The sequence below is a fragment of the Tenrec ecaudatus genome, chromosome 14, assembly GCF_050624435.1.
Source record: "Tenrec ecaudatus isolate mTenEca1 chromosome 14, mTenEca1.hap1, whole genome shotgun sequence".
NCBI lineage: Eukaryota > Metazoa > Chordata > Mammalia > Afrosoricida > Tenrecidae > Tenrec > Tenrec ecaudatus.
The window spans coordinates 36,822,507-36,839,074 of record NC_134543.1 but is presented as its reverse complement, the minus strand read 5'-3'; the positions used below and the strand labels follow the sequence as shown (position 1 = coordinate 36,839,074).

The window sequence follows — 16,568 nt, the reverse complement described above, 5'->3', positions numbered from 1 at the left end:
TTGCAGGCAGTGAGTTTTAAACACCTGATAGTTGTAAGAAAGCCCTGAAGCAGAGATTAGGGGAAAACCCCAAACTCTGCTGGAATCCTCGATACTTGTTTTCTAATTGAGAATTGCTCTTTATTGCTTTGGATTTTACTGAGGAGGGAGGGCAGTGTCATTGTGTCAGTGCCCAAGTTCCCTCATAGTCTTAACCCTCCCTGGACCAAAGTCCCACCTGGGCAATAAAGAAAAAGCATTACATCTAATAAAGAAAAAAAAATAGGTGGGAACAATTCCTCACAATCCAACTAGTTACACACACAACCACTGTTCCAATCTGGCTTATCCTCTTCCAGAGTTAGGTGGACGTGTGTGGTGTGTGTTCAACTTGAATGCAATGTCATTTTATATACAGTGTAATTTTATTTCTCAAAAATCCACTAAACCAGAAACACTGGATTAGGTTCGCAAAGTGAATTTCTGATGGCTGCATATGGTTCCACTGAACGGGTACCCGGTTGCTTACTGAACCACAGTGCCTACTGTGGGCCCTGGGTGAGTCAGAGATAATTTGCTAGTGGCATGTTGTAATGAACCTGTTTATATATAAGATTTCAGAACAGTTGCTTCTTCTGGGAAGTTCAGTCTTGCCAGGCTCAAAGTAATAAAAAGAACGTGACCAATATTGCTCTATGACCCTGACCTCTACATGGCTTTACTGCTCAGGCCAGGGCTTGTCAGCTACTGCATGACCCAAGAGCACAGGCTGCCTGTAATTCTGCGCCCTGGATGCCTCTTGGATGCCCCGGATGCCAACTCTACAACTGTTTCTCTCAAAGCTCACGGTGTGCGGGCCAACAGGAGTCAGATTAAATCTGCATTTGGAAGGCTTTGTTACCTGTAGCTCCGGCTCCAGTTCCTTTATGTGAACTGATAAGCAAGTTGCCTACTTTTCCAGAAAAACAATAATAAGATAGGGAAATCAGTAATGCTGACTTTCCAATTCACTAATAAGTGAAAGCAACACTACTAATTGAAGGAATCAACACTATTAAATGCAATTTACTAATAGATCAGAGCACCACTCAGGCTGGGAAGCCCCGCTGCCCAGTGAGAATGTTTGTTTCTCTCAGAGGCAGGCCTCCTTGGCCGGTGTGGCTGGCGGTGGAGACACTGTGATACTCTTGTTTGGTGCAATAGAGTCTGATGAGATGTGGAGGGAGCACAAAATGTGAAGCACGGAAGAAGGACACCAGCCTGTGTGATCTAAGGACTGTGAATGATAAAATCCAAATCCGAAGATGGGAATGGTACAGCAGAAGCGCCAAATGTGAGCACCCGGTGTGCAGAAGGATGTGGATAACAGGAGCCCAAATCCACGTTCAGGGTCCCCACATGGATTAAGCTTCCAATGAATACCCAGTGATCACAGTCGATCATGGCAGATGTGGTTATGTTAAAATGTAATACCTTACAATTTGATCTCCATCCTAAAGTTGTTTCTGATTTTAATACTCCCTGCTTTCTTTTTGACTGAGGTTCACCTGTTTTGTTTAGCCATTTTTTGTTTGCTCATCTGCTTCCTGTATATGTTTTATATGATTATCTCTATGAAAACCAGGATAGATCCATATAGAGAGTAACTGGATTGAAAATTGCCTAGGGGCATGGCAGGGAGGGCAAAGGGGGCCTTGGGGAGAATATGAGAAAGTGTTTAGAAATTGATTTTGGTGATGAGTTCTCAAATCTTTGATCGAATGATTAGACTGCAGGGCAAATGAGGTTATCTGTCAATAAAACTATTAAAAAAAATGAGGCTTGAATTTTCACCAAAAATTTCTGTAAGGACGACAGTGACCATGCTATGAATTCAGGAGGTGGTTACCAACTGTTACCTTGTATGTTACTGGTTTCTGAGCTGTTTCATGAGGACAAGGGTAAGGGAAATGTGCTCTTGGGATTCCCCGTGACTCACCAAGAGAAAGGGGAAATGCTCCCACACCCCCCAATCTGACTGAAGCCAACAAAGCTAACCTAGTGGACAACAACTTGATATATCCCAGATATCACATCTAGACACAGCTTATGCTGGAAGGAATGGGCCAGGGCATCTTGCCCAAGCCACCCTATCACCAACTCACCGAGCTCTTGCTGGGGGTCCTTGGCTGGCACCTTCTGTAACAGCTTGAGAACATCTTCCTCCCTGAGGGCTGGCAGGTTGGTCAGGTGATGGAGAGAGTAGAGCACTGAGTGGCTGTCTCCACCATGCAAATGACATAAGAGATCTCTCTCCGGAATGGGGCTGCTGAAAGAGAAAGTGGAGAGGATAGGGGTGGGGAAGGGCTGGTGTTACTGCCCTAGACGCTAATCTCCTTCCCTCTTGCTCTTTCTCTCTGGCCATGGCATCAGAGGTCCCACCTCCTGGATCTGGATTGTAGGTGGTCTGAGATGGAACATGTCATTTATTTACCCTGTAGGAAGTACATCCATGAACTCAGCTCTACTGATTCTAGAAAGGGCCTTTTGGGTGAGCAGGGTCTAGAAAGGACCTGCAGATTAGGCTTCTTAATATCTACAGTCCTCTAGTCTAGAGCTGACAGAACCTTCTCTGGTTTCATTTTGGGTATATGGGCTTCCCCCATCCACTCTACTTCAGGAAGTGCTGGGTGAGGGACCAAAAATCAGCACCCAGATTTAGGGAAACACAGGGCCTGGCGCACTTCCCAACAAGCATCTGTTCACACAAGGCCAAGAGGGTAGGCCCCCATTGACTATCTGTAACCCTTTGGGCAGGTTGCTAGCATCTCTGGTTTTAGATGTCCCCCCTTCAAATGGAGGATAATCTCAAGTTCTACCCCATGAGACATTGTGAGGCTTCAGTGAAACCATCCACGGGAGCGCACAGAGCAACACCTGGCTGAGACTGAGTGCTCAGGGTCTCTGAGTACTTGTTCTTTTTATCAGCAGCATCCTCCAGGAACCTCCTCTGTTTACCCCTTGTGGCTACAGGGCGGCTAATCATTACCTGCCTTTCTTGCCTACATTAGTAGCTGGTACAATTATGCGCTGCTGGTCAACACTGCTAACCCCAAACATTACAGGCGACAGATGTCTTGAAATGCCCTAGAAGCTAATCTCCAGCATGTCCAAGCGTGAAAGGGAGTGGGCTGCATGTGGCCTTACCTCCTCTGCTGACCACACCACTCCAGGATCTCCAGGTGAGCCCACAACCCATCACAGGCTTCCCTGAGGAGCTTGTCGCAGCCTTGATCCTGTGTGGGAGAGGGAGAAGAAAGAGATGCCGACTCAGGCATGTGGGGTCAGAGATTGTGACCAATGTCAGGACCTCATCTTTTGCCTAAGCTCCGAGCCCCACAGCGTTCCTTTCTGGGGCAGCCCAGGTTGTACAGGCAGAGTCACCTGAGTCCTGTGGAGTGTGTGGAGCAGCCTCTTTGCAGACTCCAGGCTCTGGCAGTGGGTCCAGCCCAGAAGCACAAGCAGCCGACTGAGGGGCCTGAATTCTCCATCTAGCAGGCAGCCAAGGCTGGGGAAGTCTTCCTCTTTCAGTAGCGTTAGTGCTGTCACCTGCAAGCCAAAAGAGGTGGCTGTAGGCAGCTATGTGGACTAGGAAGGACAAATTCCATCTCGTTGATCGTGGGGTGAAAAGCTCTCTGTCTTGCAGGGAGGTTGCTAACAGTCACAGAGTACAAGAAATGGTCATGAAAACACTAGTGTGTATGCCCCTGGAAACCGGGGACTGGGTCCTGCTGAAAGCCCAGTTATTAGCATCGTGCATGGCACAGAGGATGAGCGCTGGTGGCGCAGTGGCTTATGAGTGGGCTATCTACCAGGTCAGTAGTTCAAAGACACCCGGTGCTCTTTGGGAGAAAGATGAAGTTTTCTGTTCCTGTAAAGGTCTATAACATTGAAAACATGCAGGGGATGTTCTGCTCGGTCTTATAGGGTCACTGTGAGCTAGAACTGACTGGACAGCAGTGAGTTTGGCTCACGGAGCTCAGTTGTCATACGGAAGGAAAAGGCCACGGTAATGCCATTCCCCTGGTGGCGAGGCAGCGTGCTGCTGCCGCTGTCATTTTCTTCCTCACACCCTCTCAACACCTTACACATGTCCAGCATTTTCATTCTGGCCAAAGGGCTCACCCAAAGGACGATCCTTCTCACTAGGACTCACACTGGCTCTTAGCTCCTTCTTTGCCCAAGGAGTGCAGGATGGACGGCACCCCGGGGCGGACCACTGACGGGGTGTCTTTGGGTTGGGTAAAGGAATGGAGCAGAAAGGAACGAATGAGGCCCCTTGGGGACATCTGAGGGAGAGGCACGGGGCTGGCCTTACCAGGATCTGCTCGAGGAAGTGCTTGCTATGGCTCAGGCAGTGGAAATATGTCATTTTCCAGGCCTGGGCTGGGTCGGGATTGGAGAACAGGGCTAGCATTGCCCGCTCGGGATCCAGGGAGGCTGGAAATCAAAGCAGAGATGGGGTGACCGGCAAGCCAGAAGCCTTTTTACCCTAAGCTTTCATTGCCACTGAGTCTATTCCGACTCATATGACTGACCATGGAGTCTGGTCTGCTCGTGGACAGACCGCTGCCCCCAGGGGTTTCTGAGGCCGTCCATCTCTACCAGAGCACGCAGCTCCATCTTTCACCTGAGGAGTGGCTGGGGTGATAGGTGGGGGCAAGGGATGGGTTGTGATTAGCGGCCCAACTCCTAACTCCTCACGGATGTGAGTCTGTGATCTTAAACGCTTGAACCATGTTTTCTATGCTTTTTATTGACCACACTGCCGACAGGTTGGGTGTATTGGAATTATCAAATTCCAATAGATAGATCCCGGAGATGAGCTGCCTTGGGCCCCTCCCCAAGTATGTATTGGAATCCTAACCGGTGGATGTGACCCCATTTGAAAGAGAGTTTCTTTGTGATGTTGATGAGGCATGTCAGTATGGGGATGTGCCCTCACCTCCACCCCTCCTGAGGGATGAAAAGAGCCCATGCGACACAGAAGCTGGGGGAAGACAGGCAACACTTGACCACCACCAAGGACCAGCAGGCTGATGGAGAGCCTCTTCTCAGATTGGAAACGTCAGCCCACTAGAAGGACCGGGGGAACCTGGTGGCATAATGGGTCATCCACAGGGCTGCGAACAGCAAGTCCAGCCCCTCTGGAAGAGGGAGGAGGCTGTCTGCTCCCGTAAAGGGTTACAGCCGCGTAAGCCCACAGGGGCGCTTCTCCTCTGTCCTGCGGGGTTCCTGTTCTGAATCTGTCTCCTCCTGAAAGGCACCACTTGGGGTTTTTCTGTCACAGCAGCACTAAGAAGCGCATGAAGACAGCCTTGGACGTACGGAGAAGCAGGTGAGCAAACGCACCTTTCCCTGAGGCTGTGGCCCCTGGTGGCTTTTCGATGGCCTTCTCTGCATAGGTATGGCCGTACAGGGACAGCAGGCCTCGCCCGGCCTTGTGGAGCAGGCAGCTCAGCAGCCGCTCCTCCTGCAGGGGACTCCCCTCAGCCCTGCAGGCCTCCAGCAGGCTGTCACACAGGAGGCGCCACTCCGTCCTGGGGGATTCGGCAGGCCAGCGCAGAGTCTGCAGGGCCCCGTAGATGGCGTCTGCTAGCCCCGGGGGCCCAGCATCAGGGCCCTGCAATGCCTTCAGGGCCTTGTGAATGAGGTCCACCAGGGTCTTCTGCAGAGACCAGCCTCCCAGGCCGGTGTTGTCGTCCTCCTGAAGCAGGAGCTCCAGCAGGGCCTGCGCCGGCCGGGGAGCCTGCCTGAGAAGATCCCAGAGCATGGAGACAGCGTGGGCGCTGAGCTGAGGGGCCCATCTCCTACTTCCATCAGGCCTGGGGTCTGCTGCCCCTCGTGTTAAGACCTCGTAGAGCTCCTGAACAGAGACCAGAGAGAGGGATGGTGGGCAGGGAGCAATTCTAGAATGTTAGTGCTTGCAGACCTTGATGTTTTCCTCTTTCCCCCCCTACATTTATTAGTAATGACAGTGCAAACTCATCTGCAGTAGTTACTTACCGTGTGTCACTTACTGTTTGTACAGGAAAAAATGCAATGAGTCATTACATTCCCCTTAAGAAGACACTGCTTTTGCCCTTGATTTACAAGTAAGCAAGAGGCCAGGAGAGATGAATGTAGTTGCCCAAGCCCACATCCAAGTTCAAGCTAGTTCCACTTGGCTGCCTCTGAAATGTACACTGTTGATTTCCATCAGGGGATCCACGCTCCACACGAGGCAGATATCAAACAGGCAGGAGATGTTATGCCCATCTAATGGTATTTGAGTTTCGTTTTTATTTTATTTTCAGCTGTTTAACTTCTGTTCTACTCCAGAGGCTAAACCATATGTTAAGGTCTAGCTCATGGTGAGTTCTTCTTTATAACTGCCAGTACCTCCAGCCTCACAACCTTCCCTCTTCCCGGAGCTTTCTGTGCTCTTCAAATTTGGAGCCACGGGGTAAGTGACACGGTTGGTGCCTGCCTCAAAGGGTTGGGACGTAACAGTGATCTTGAGGGTGGTTCAGGAACTGTTGATGTTGTTAGGTGCCAATGAGTCGGTTCTGACCCATAGGGACCCTGTGCACAACAGAACAAAACACGGCCCGCTCCTGTGCCACCCTCACGATTGCCTCTATTTTTGAGCCCGCTGTGATAGCCACTGTCAATCCATCTCATTGATGGCCTTCCTCCTTTCTGCTGCCCATCTACTCTACTAGCATGATATCCTTCTCCAGAACTGGTCTCTCCTGACGTGTCCCAAGCACGTGAGATGAAGTCCCTCCATCGTAGTGAGCAGGAGCCCACTCGACAGCACCTAGTAAGATGGCTTAGTATCTAGTTGTCCTGCCTTCCCACCTAGGCTGGAAGTGCCTTAAGCAGAAATGTCGAAGGCGCTCCTTCCTTGGCAGGGCGTGGGGAGAGGGGAAGGGAAGTAGGCGATAGATCACACTTTGGCACTGTGCCGACAGGGGGTGCTCAGATTGCCTTTTCACTCACGGCCTCAGAGATGGGTCACAAAACCCTGCTTCCCTGACTAGTGACAGACCCTAGCTTATGTTCCTGGAAACCTGTCTTTCATCGACAGGTGGCAGGGTCATGAGGAAAACAAGTGCCGACTCACAGGGCCTCCTTGTACACTTCAGTAGTAAGTGGTGTGTGCCACACAGATACTTACTTTGAATCTGTGCTGGGAGGTTGCTATGGAATTAACCTTTAACATCTCCTGCGACAGAAGAGGCATTCTACAACTATGCACACATATGAATTCAATTCTCTTCTCACATTTCCTACCATCTACAGGTGGAAGATTCAAATGCTGGCTTAAATCACTTTATACACCCCTTAGACACGAAAAGGAGAAGAGAAAAACAGTTTTTCAATCCCCAACTATACTTAGTACTGCTGGACAATTCCCTTCTAAGAATTTCAAAGACCAGATAAGCTTGTCCTGAGTCTAAACTCCCCTCTGAGGGGTATCTATCTAGCCTGGCCTTGTTTGAGAATGAAATTCAATCAAGTTTTTTGGGTCTCGACTCTACTGAGTCCCTGGAAGCCGAGTTGGCTGAGTGTCTGCAAACACTGGCAGATGTCTCCAGGAGGGCGCTCCCTTACCTTCAGGGTGTCCTCTGGAATGTCACCTTGTAGGTCTTCTGACAAGAAAAGAAACTCCAGCCTTTTCCGGAAAACCGCTGGGAGTGCTTTCTAGGCGAGTCATGAGAAGAGGATGTAGAGATCAGAGATACGCTTTCGTTAACAAACTGGAAGTAAATGTTCGCTCCAGTTAGTTTGTTTTTACTATTTTTCTGAAATAAAGTACTCTTATCCACCGAATTCCTGGATACACTGTTAGATATTTCTCTTTATAAACAAAAAACCAGTTACACATGGACTCAGAGCTTAAATATTGACATTGGAAAGCACTGACTGGCCTCAAACTCGAGATTTACTCATTGCACATGACTTCTCCTGGTCTGGACAGGAGCTTCTTTTGCCCCAAAGCCCTGTTTGCATTATTTTGCATTCTTTGTACAGCGGTTGGAGGAGAAAAGAAAAAGAATTAGGGCTCTATTAAACACTTAATCTGGGCCAAGTATGTGTATCACATTTCCATGTTTTAAAAAATCGTGTCTAATTTCCTGCAGTCTCTAGGTGGCTCAAATGGTTCTATGCTCCATGGCCAGTGCTTGAAGCCTACCCCGGAGCGCTACCTCCTCCAGTGAATGGCCGTCAACAGCTCTTTCACAGTAACGGTGGGTGTTTTCCCATCTTCTTCTGATGCTTTCTTCATTGTTCAATATTTGGCCACAGAATTCTTAGCTACTGCATTTAAGACTTGAGTTTCTTCCCTCACTTCTTTCAGCTTGAGCGATTCAGAGTGTGCTCTTCCTTTCTGGTTTTCTAACGTTCCTACATGTTTGCACAATTCATGATAGTGCTTTGCTTTGTCTCCTCCAGCCTCCCCGTGAAAGCTCCCTCTCAGCCCATTGACTGCACCATTTCCTTTGCTGCCTTTAGCTCCTCTACATCCAAAAGCAAGTCTCACAGTCTTTTCTGGCATCTGTTTTAGAAATATTTTAGCGATTCTGAGATATACAGAAGAGCGTCACAAAATTCATGGAAAATAGAAGGAGAAAATAATGGAACATTTCCATGAACTTTTTGAAGCCCCTCTTAGAAATAAGCAAACATATTAGTTAGTGGGGTTTTCAAAACGTTTGGGTGAAATTTTCCATCTTTCTAACTTTCACAATTATTTTCCACTTCCACTTGTCAATGGTATTTTGGAGGTTCTCTCATACATATAATTTTTGTAGTCTTTGTGTGCGTTTAAATACAGCCACTAAATAAGAACTATTAGTATTTGTCTACGGCCGTCTGATCCGTTTCTAAACATGCATCTATGCACGCAGAGCAACGGCACTGTTGTAAACTGCTCTCCCCGCCTCCAGTCCCTTTACAGAGCGGAGGATACGGTTCACTATTTTCTGTAGGCTGGCCTTTCTCATCGCTGTCAAATCAGTTCTGACGTGTTTCTGCTCGTGGTGCTTGCAGAGAGCAATGAGCGGAGCCGGCGTCATGGACTTCTAGCTGCAGAAAAGGTTAAGCTGGCACATGCTTTGTTAGAGACATACAGTAAAGCAGCCCTCCCCCCCAAAAATCCCTTTTAGAAGTACATTTCAGTGATCAGAAGCTGATATCTCTGAAACGAATTTCTCTGAAGTGATATTTTCCCCCCCTTGAGCCTCAGATTTTAAGATTTGCGTGAGGGCTCTGATGGAGAAACGTGAATGGCCTCCAGTCATACCAACCCAGTGAAAACAAGAGCTTCTGCCTCCCCATCCTCTTCTTTTCCCAAATCCATCGTTTTTTGGTCCATTGCATAACTTAAAAAGAAAACCATAGTTCTTTTTAAATGTCTATTGTTCACCGAATTTTCTTTCCTACAACCCTAAGTCTGCTGAATTAATTTTGTCATTATCCTTCTTTATATACCTTTCAGAAAAGTAACAAAAACGACTGAACTCACTCTTAACCAAATTTTTGGCAAATGCCTGACTGAAATGGCAAAAAGATTATTAGCAGGTGGGGAGTTGGGGGTGGAGGGGAGGGGAGGGGCAGGAAGGAAGCAAGAATGAAAAATAACCCATCCTGGGTAATTTAGAGTCAGCTGTAATTTCAGATTTAAAAGAGAAAACGAGCTACAATGGTCACCAGGATCTATAGAGAAACCCTAAGGAAAACGACAAGAAACCTTGTTCCTGATGAAGGATCTTAGCAGTCCAAACAGGGAACTGGTGAAGCCAAACGAACTTTCCCCTCTGTTCCAGCTGTTTGCTGACTTCCTGTCTGATTGGCTGCCTGTTTTCTGCACTGTTGCTCAACCACACCAGCTGCGTTTCACTTCCCTGGCTCCTTAGCTCAGACTAAGATTTGTTTGTGTTTCCCCAACTTCAAGGATTGTTTTGTCCATGAAGCTCCAGTGATGTGGTTATATAAACAGCTGTGGGAAGTTTTAGTTCCTCAGAGGAGTTTAAAACTTTATGCAGCTGGTGCATTTTTTAAAATTAAAAGATCATTTACAACTCTTAGAACCCACACATCAGTTGTATCGAGCATATCTGTACATATGTTGCCATCATTCTTTTCTAATTGCTTACTTTCTATTTGAGCCCTTTGGTACCCCAGCTCCCCCCCTCCCCCCGCCCCGGTGGCCCCTTAATAAATTATAAATTATTATTTTCATATCTTACACCAACCAATGCCTCCCTTCCCCACAGTTCTTGTTGTGTGTTCCCCTGGGGGTGGGAGTGGTTTTGTGTTGATCATTGTGGTCTGTTCCCCTTCCTCCCCTCCTCTCCCCATTTTCCCCTTCCCTCCTGATATGGCCACCCCATTCCTGTTCCTGGATTCTGTGTGCCCTGAGCTCTTAGCTCTTATCTGTGCCTGTGCACACGCTCCGGTCTGGCCCGCAGTGAAAGGCAGGGCTGGGGTCATGCTCACGGAGGTGGGGGAGGTGGAGGAAGCCTCAAGGAATCAGAGCAGCAGTGTGGACTGCAGCTCGGTTGACTAACAGGTAGGGCGTTCTTACCGTGGTTCTACGAAGGCAGCCAGTATACTGGTTGCATCTCCATCTTCTAGTACTTGCTGGCTGCCTGTCCTTTTCTAAGTCTTCCACCTTTGGTTAAAAGGTTCCTTTTCCCAATATAGCACGGATGAAGCATACAACTTTCCTCTAGTTCTTTAATGCTTCCTCCCCACTATCCTGATCCCAATTCTACCTTACACATCCGGCTACACAGAGCATGTATATGGGTACAACTAAGAGCTGGAAACACAGGGAATTCAGGACAGATAACCTCTCAGGACCAATAATGAGAGTAGCAATACCAGGAGGGGAAGGGGAAGGTGGGAGGAGAAAAGGGGAACGGAATACATATAACCCTCTGACAACAGAAAAGGTGGAGAAGGGAGATATCGGACAGTGCAAGACATGAAAAAATAATAATAGTTTATAAATTATCAAGGGTTCAAGGAGGGAGCCTGGGGGAGGGAGGGGAAAAATGAGGAGCTGATACCTAGGGCTCAAGTACAAAGAAAATGCTTTGAAAAGGGTGAGGACAACAAATGTACAAATGTGCTTGACACGATGGATGGAAGGATGGATTGTGATAAGAGTGGTACGAGTCCCCAATAAAATGATTTTTAAAGTTTCCTTTTCCCCCTACGAGACATGCTGGACCTGATCTGGTTTCCTAAATCAACTGTATCCTCAGTTTGTATTGTTCTGTTTGGTGTTTGTTTGCCCATCGTAGGATGTATCTCAGAGGTGTCACGTCACTGGAAGTCACCCTCTCGAAGTTGTGTTATATGTTTTTGTTTTTATATTAAGCCCAGGATTGAGGAACCTATAGAGGCGGCAAGCAGCAAGTAGGAGTGGTAGGGGTGCGGGGGTGGTGTCAGTGCGGGGGAGGTGAAGGGGAGACGATGTCAAATTCATGTAGAAAAAGAATGTCTGCAGACTGTGGTAGTAACTGTACCATTCTGCTTGACGTGATTGCACTAGGGAATGATATATGTTAATGAAAAATATTTTAAAAGTTTCCTTTTTAAATATTAGATGAAACGGTCTTTTCCTTTTTTTGGTGTGTCTTTACTATCAAATGTTATTGTTGCAGTGAGTTCCTATTTACTGGGGAGCAAAACTATTCTCAACGTGTGCTCTAGTAACTCTAGCGTCATAGCCATTCTGTAGTACAGTTGTATTGGGGCTGTTAGACTTAGATTATAAATAAGTCAGGGGAGAATGAGCCCCCAAGTACCCTGACAACAGAGCCATTCACTACTCTAGAAAGTTCTAGTACTACGCAACCTGCAAGGCATCATCTATCAGTTGATGATGAGACTCAAAGAGTTGGCGAGGGAATGATGGAGTTAAGACCACCTTCTACTCTTTTCGGCAAGGTAACTATGGTTCCTACATAGGAACCGGAGATCAGGTCTTGGAAATCCTTTAGGCTCCCAAGACATTTTTCCTTTTCTGCATCCATAATTTGCTTTCTGCCTCTTCATCAGAGATTGGGCTGCAGGGATGTTCCCTGCCTTGCTACTTAAAAAACATGAAGAAAAAGGAACGCCGGAGAGTCCTCATGATCACTGCACAGGATTGGTTAATAGATAGGAGGAAGCAGATCTACAAGGAACCAATAAAAGAAACCCACACCCAAACTTATTGCCATCGAGCCAATTCCAATACATAGTGACTCGTGTATACAATAGTTAATGCCCTCGGTTACTAACTGAAAGGTTGGAGGTTTGAATCCACCCAGGGTGGACTTTGAAAAAAGACCTGGTGATTTATTGAAAATCTTAGGGATTAAAAAAGAAAACCCTGCTTTATTGTATATATGTAACATTTGTCAGTTCAACAGTTTTTGCATATATAATTCAGTGACACTGGTTCCATCATTATTCGTTTCCAAATTATTCAACCGCCATTATCAAAAACACAGGCGCCTTAATTACACCCTCTCAGAAAAAGGCTTTTAATGTTTTATTTCAAGGGGGGCGGGGAGTATTTCCTTACACGTTGTCTTAAAAAGATATATATTTTAAAATTTTGTCTTTGCTGAAGATTTACACAGCAGTTCAGGTTCTGAGCCAACAATTTCTACACAAATTATTCAGTAACACTGATTACTGGTTACATTCTTCACTCTGTATGAATAGCCTCATCATTTTTGTTCTGGTTGTTCTGTTTCCGTTAATCTAGTTTCCCTAGCCTCTTACATTTTCTTCTGTGCTTTGAAATAATTATTGACAGTTTGATCACATGTAGGTGATTTTTAACAAATACTTTTGAATTATTCATTTTCTCACTACATTTTTATGTTGAATAACTTTTCTTTCAACGGTTCTGACTTATTTAATTACTAATGAATGCAGTTTAAAATATGTGAAATTGCACTGTGCAAGACTACTAAAAGTAAAATATTTGGAAGGAAGGCAGTTGAAGTTCTGTTCTTTTCCTTTACTTGAGTGTTGAATAGGTCCAAACATCACCTTCCTCCCGACCTCATCACTTTCACTGGTTTTGGAAAGTCCTCAGAAGGCATCCAGCAAGCAATATGTAACAAAAAGGCAACACCTCCATTTTTTAGTTCGTTTTTTCCACGAATGTTTTAAAATACCCTTGTATGTTAGTGTCTGTGAGTGAATTGATGAATTAATTTAGGTAAGGAGATAACAACAATTTAAGCCATTCTCTGTGTCAAAACTAAAGTATGATAAAACTCCTGTTAATTCCAATGTACAATGACATTACTAGTGCAGCGCCAACCTGCTCCATAGGGTTCCTGAGGCTGTAAATCTTTGCTCAAGCAGAGAACCTCATTTGCCTCTTATGGAGTGGATGGTAGGTTTGAACCACACACCTTGGGGTTAGCAGCCCACTCTTATCCCAGTATACTTCACAAAAAACAAATCAAAGACAAAAAGTGAATTCCATGATTCTAAGTTTTTTGCACCCAAGACACAAGAGAAAAACTGAAATGTAGACCTACTCACCTTTCCTTGGATGAGCCATTCTTCCAAGACAAGAAGCCAGGCCCAGGCGAATTTTTGAGGGCTGGTATCCTGTCCACATCTGTTAAGTGTGATAAGAGTGTTACCCTTAAAAATGAGTGTCGACCACATTTCTCTTTTGTGATCCAAGATTTAGATTATACCTGAATAAGCAAGGTACTTCTCTAATAAAAAATTTTCAAATGTCTATGACATTTCTATAATACATTAAAACCTGAACAGGGCTAACATCTTCTATTTAAAAAAATTATCAATCCCATCTTTACCTCCTTTTCTACTCCTCATTATTTTTTTAATAAATAAAAAACACATAGCAAATCATTGATAGCTAAGGCTAACTAAAGTATATTCTTGATTAGAGAAATGGAGTAGTCTTTTAAAAAGAACTTTACAAAAATATTTTTCAGTTAAAAATAGTAAAGAAATTCTTAAGCCTTTCTTTGACAATAGTAACTGAAATTAGACAGTAAGTGTTTAGAACTCAAATTTAAGGGGAAAAAATAAAGGAAGAAAACAATCATGTATCACTTAAGTTTCCCTCCTCCAGGTGTGCTCAGGAGGCGCCCACTGCAAGATCAGCAGTTCGAAACCACCAGCCACTCCACAGGTGAAAGACAGGGCTTTTCTATTCCCGTGAACAGTTACAGTCTTAGAAATTCCAAGGGGCATTTCTATCGTGTCCTAGAAGGTGGCTAGGAGTTGGCATCGATTCGATGGCAGGAAGTATGTGTGCTGACACCTCAGTTACACAGTGTAACAGAACAGCTACTGCCATCAGAGTCGACCCAGAGACTCTCTACAGCGACTCTCTACAGCGACTCTCTACAGCATAGCGACTCTCTACAGCGGAGAACTGCCCCTCGAGCTTCCAAGACTGTAACTGTTTATGAGAGTAGAAAGCCCCGTCTGGTGGTCTCCAACTGCAGACTTTTCAGATCATAGCTCAACGCATCACACACGATGCCTAACTGAACAGCAAAAGTAAGGGGCTGACTGACTACATTCCACTCTGCTACCACGTGTTGTTAATTAAAGATGAACTTCATTGAAAATCTAAGATGGAGAACCGATTAGTGGTCGCCAGGGGACAGAGAGGGAGGTGCAGTGGCAATACACAGAGCAGCACCTGAAAAGAAGGGGGTTCTTTTGTTGCGATGAAATCGATTGTGGTGGCAGTTACATGAATCTCTATATATTGATAAAGCGGCTTAGAGCCACGCACAAGCACAAAGGAATGCATCTTTTACACAAGGCAAGAACAAAGTGAGGTCTGTAGTCGAGTCCACAGCAATGTGCCACTGTCGATTTCTTGGCTTTGCAATCATCATACTACAGTATATGAGATAACCCCAGGTAGGAAGCTGGGGAAGGGTACCCGGAACTCAGTGCCTTTCCTTTGAAACTTCTTGTGAATCTGTAATTATTTCAAACTCAGAAGAAAAAAAAGGTTGAAGGCCATTCACTCTCAGTATTTGGTTAAAGTTACATTATTAACAATTGCATAAGCAAGAGGACAGCAAGGTGTTCCCTCTTGGAAGTAATGAAAATGCTTTCAATGGTGATACTCCTGAAACGGGGGTTTTAGGCACAGTTTAGTGGTCAGGCTTACATCCAGTTCCAGTTAATAATCCAAAATCAAAATCAATGTTGTGCATATCTCAGAGGCAACCTTTCAGAGGGCGTGAAATGCAGACTGCCCCTGCTAATTTTTCAGAGGGTAGTTGAGTGTGGCACACTGATCTCACCCTTGAACCCTGTATTTCCCATCCCGTGATTGCCTGCCACGAAGCGGGATCGCTTACCTCAGCAAATCAGGACACACCACCAGCGCTCGAAGTATGTCTTCCACCTTCTGCGGGATATCTCCTTGCCCCTGGTGTAGTGGTGGCACACATGCCTGTGCCAGCTCCCAATCTCCCCTCCGCAGGCACTCACAGAAAAAACCCCAAAGCTGCTTCTGGGAAGCAGCTTCCTCTTCTCCAAATGGATGATGCATTTTACGAGCACAGGAGAGGTGGCGCGGGGCGAGTTATGCCAAGCACATTCTTCTCCTCTGTAGACTACCTGCTAGGAAACAACAGAAGCGCCGGTGACACGAAGGGGAAGCATCTCCTCGTTCCACCAGCAACTACAAACCCGACTGGGAACAGGTGTGACTTCCTCCCCGCAGGCTCCTTTTAACTTTCCTGTGACACTCTACTCTCTCCTTCTGAGAACGGCCACCTTTCCCCCGGGGGTGGATGCCACCCCTCGCCTCGACCCTTTATTTGAATTCAGAGTCATCACTGCATTCGCGCAGAGGCAAGACCCACAGCTGTCTGTCTGTCTGTCTCCCGGTTCCCTTTTGAGCTTTCATGCTCGGTCCAGCCCCGAATCCCCAGGTGGTCGCCCCTCAACGAGGAGAAATTCGGCGACAGCCCTCATTTTGAACCCTCGGCCAGGGCCGGAGATGGAGGAGCCGCGTCAGGAACGGGGGCCGGTGGGCGTGGAGGCGCAGGGACGCGGCCGCCGACCGGGAGACGCCCCACACTCACCTGCCGCCCGCGCCCACAGCAACTGGGCTCCCAGAGCAGCCATGTTCGCGCCCAGTCATGTGACAGGCCCCGCCGGCCGGGGGCGGAGCGACAACCGAGAGCCGCTGCTCCCATTGGCTCCCGGGAGGAAAGCTGCCCGCTGATTGGCCGTATTTGTTTGGGGCACGTGACGACAGCGCTCCTGCCCCGCCGCCCGCCACTGGGGAGAGCCGGGAAGCTGGGAAAGGGAGAATCGGCTTCCGGGATTTGGACCCTCCCTGTCTACACCGCGCAGCTTTTCCTCGGAGCCGCTTGAGTGCTACGTTCCGCCGAGCCAGAGACGGGAAGAGGTGCTTCTCTTGATCCACACCCCGCCCCTCGCCCCTTCTGTCTGCTCTCTAGCATTTGTTGTCAAAAAAGAGCATCTTATTAGGGACTCTTACAACTCTTAACAATCCATACATCGAT

General features: G+C 46.9%; 2 protein-coding genes across 4 annotated transcripts in view; one reads left to right on the top strand and one right to left on the bottom strand.

The window, feature by feature from the left end:
- ZFYVE26 (zinc finger FYVE-type containing 26) overlaps window positions 1-16,186 on the bottom strand; it is a 75,556-nt gene extending 59,370 nt beyond the window's left edge. Inside the window, exons 1-9 of one of the 2 annotated variants that reach the window (XM_075530512.1) lie at window positions 16,122-16,186; window positions 15,390-15,651; window positions 13,570-13,648; window positions 7,618-7,707; window positions 5,371-5,884; window positions 4,337-4,458; window positions 3,403-3,567; window positions 3,166-3,254; window positions 2,124-2,287 (exon numbers count right to left, since the gene is read on the bottom strand). In XM_075530512.1, the coding sequence (XP_075386627.1) occupies window positions 2,124-2,287; window positions 3,166-3,254; window positions 3,403-3,567; window positions 4,337-4,458; window positions 5,371-5,884; window positions 7,618-7,707; window positions 13,570-13,648; window positions 15,390-15,583 (1,417 nt within the window). In that variant the 5' untranslated portion in view covers window positions 15,584-15,651; window positions 16,122-16,186. Of the gene's footprint in view, window positions 1-2,123; window positions 2,288-3,165; window positions 3,255-3,402; window positions 3,568-4,336; window positions 4,459-5,370; window positions 5,885-7,617; window positions 7,708-13,569; window positions 13,649-15,389; window positions 15,655-16,121 lie in introns of both variants that reach the window. The other variant, XM_075530511.1, reaches the window with a different exon arrangement.
- A 137-nt stretch (window positions 16,187-16,323) lies between these two features.
- The window catches only part of RAD51B (RAD51 paralog B), a 747,597-nt gene continuing 747,352 nt past the window's right edge, over window positions 16,324-16,568 (top strand). For both annotated transcript variants that reach the window (XM_075530652.1, XM_075530654.1), the window contains exon 1: window positions 16,324-16,450. The gene's annotated coding sequence lies outside the window, so the exon portion shown is untranslated. The remainder of the gene's footprint in view (window positions 16,451-16,568) is intronic.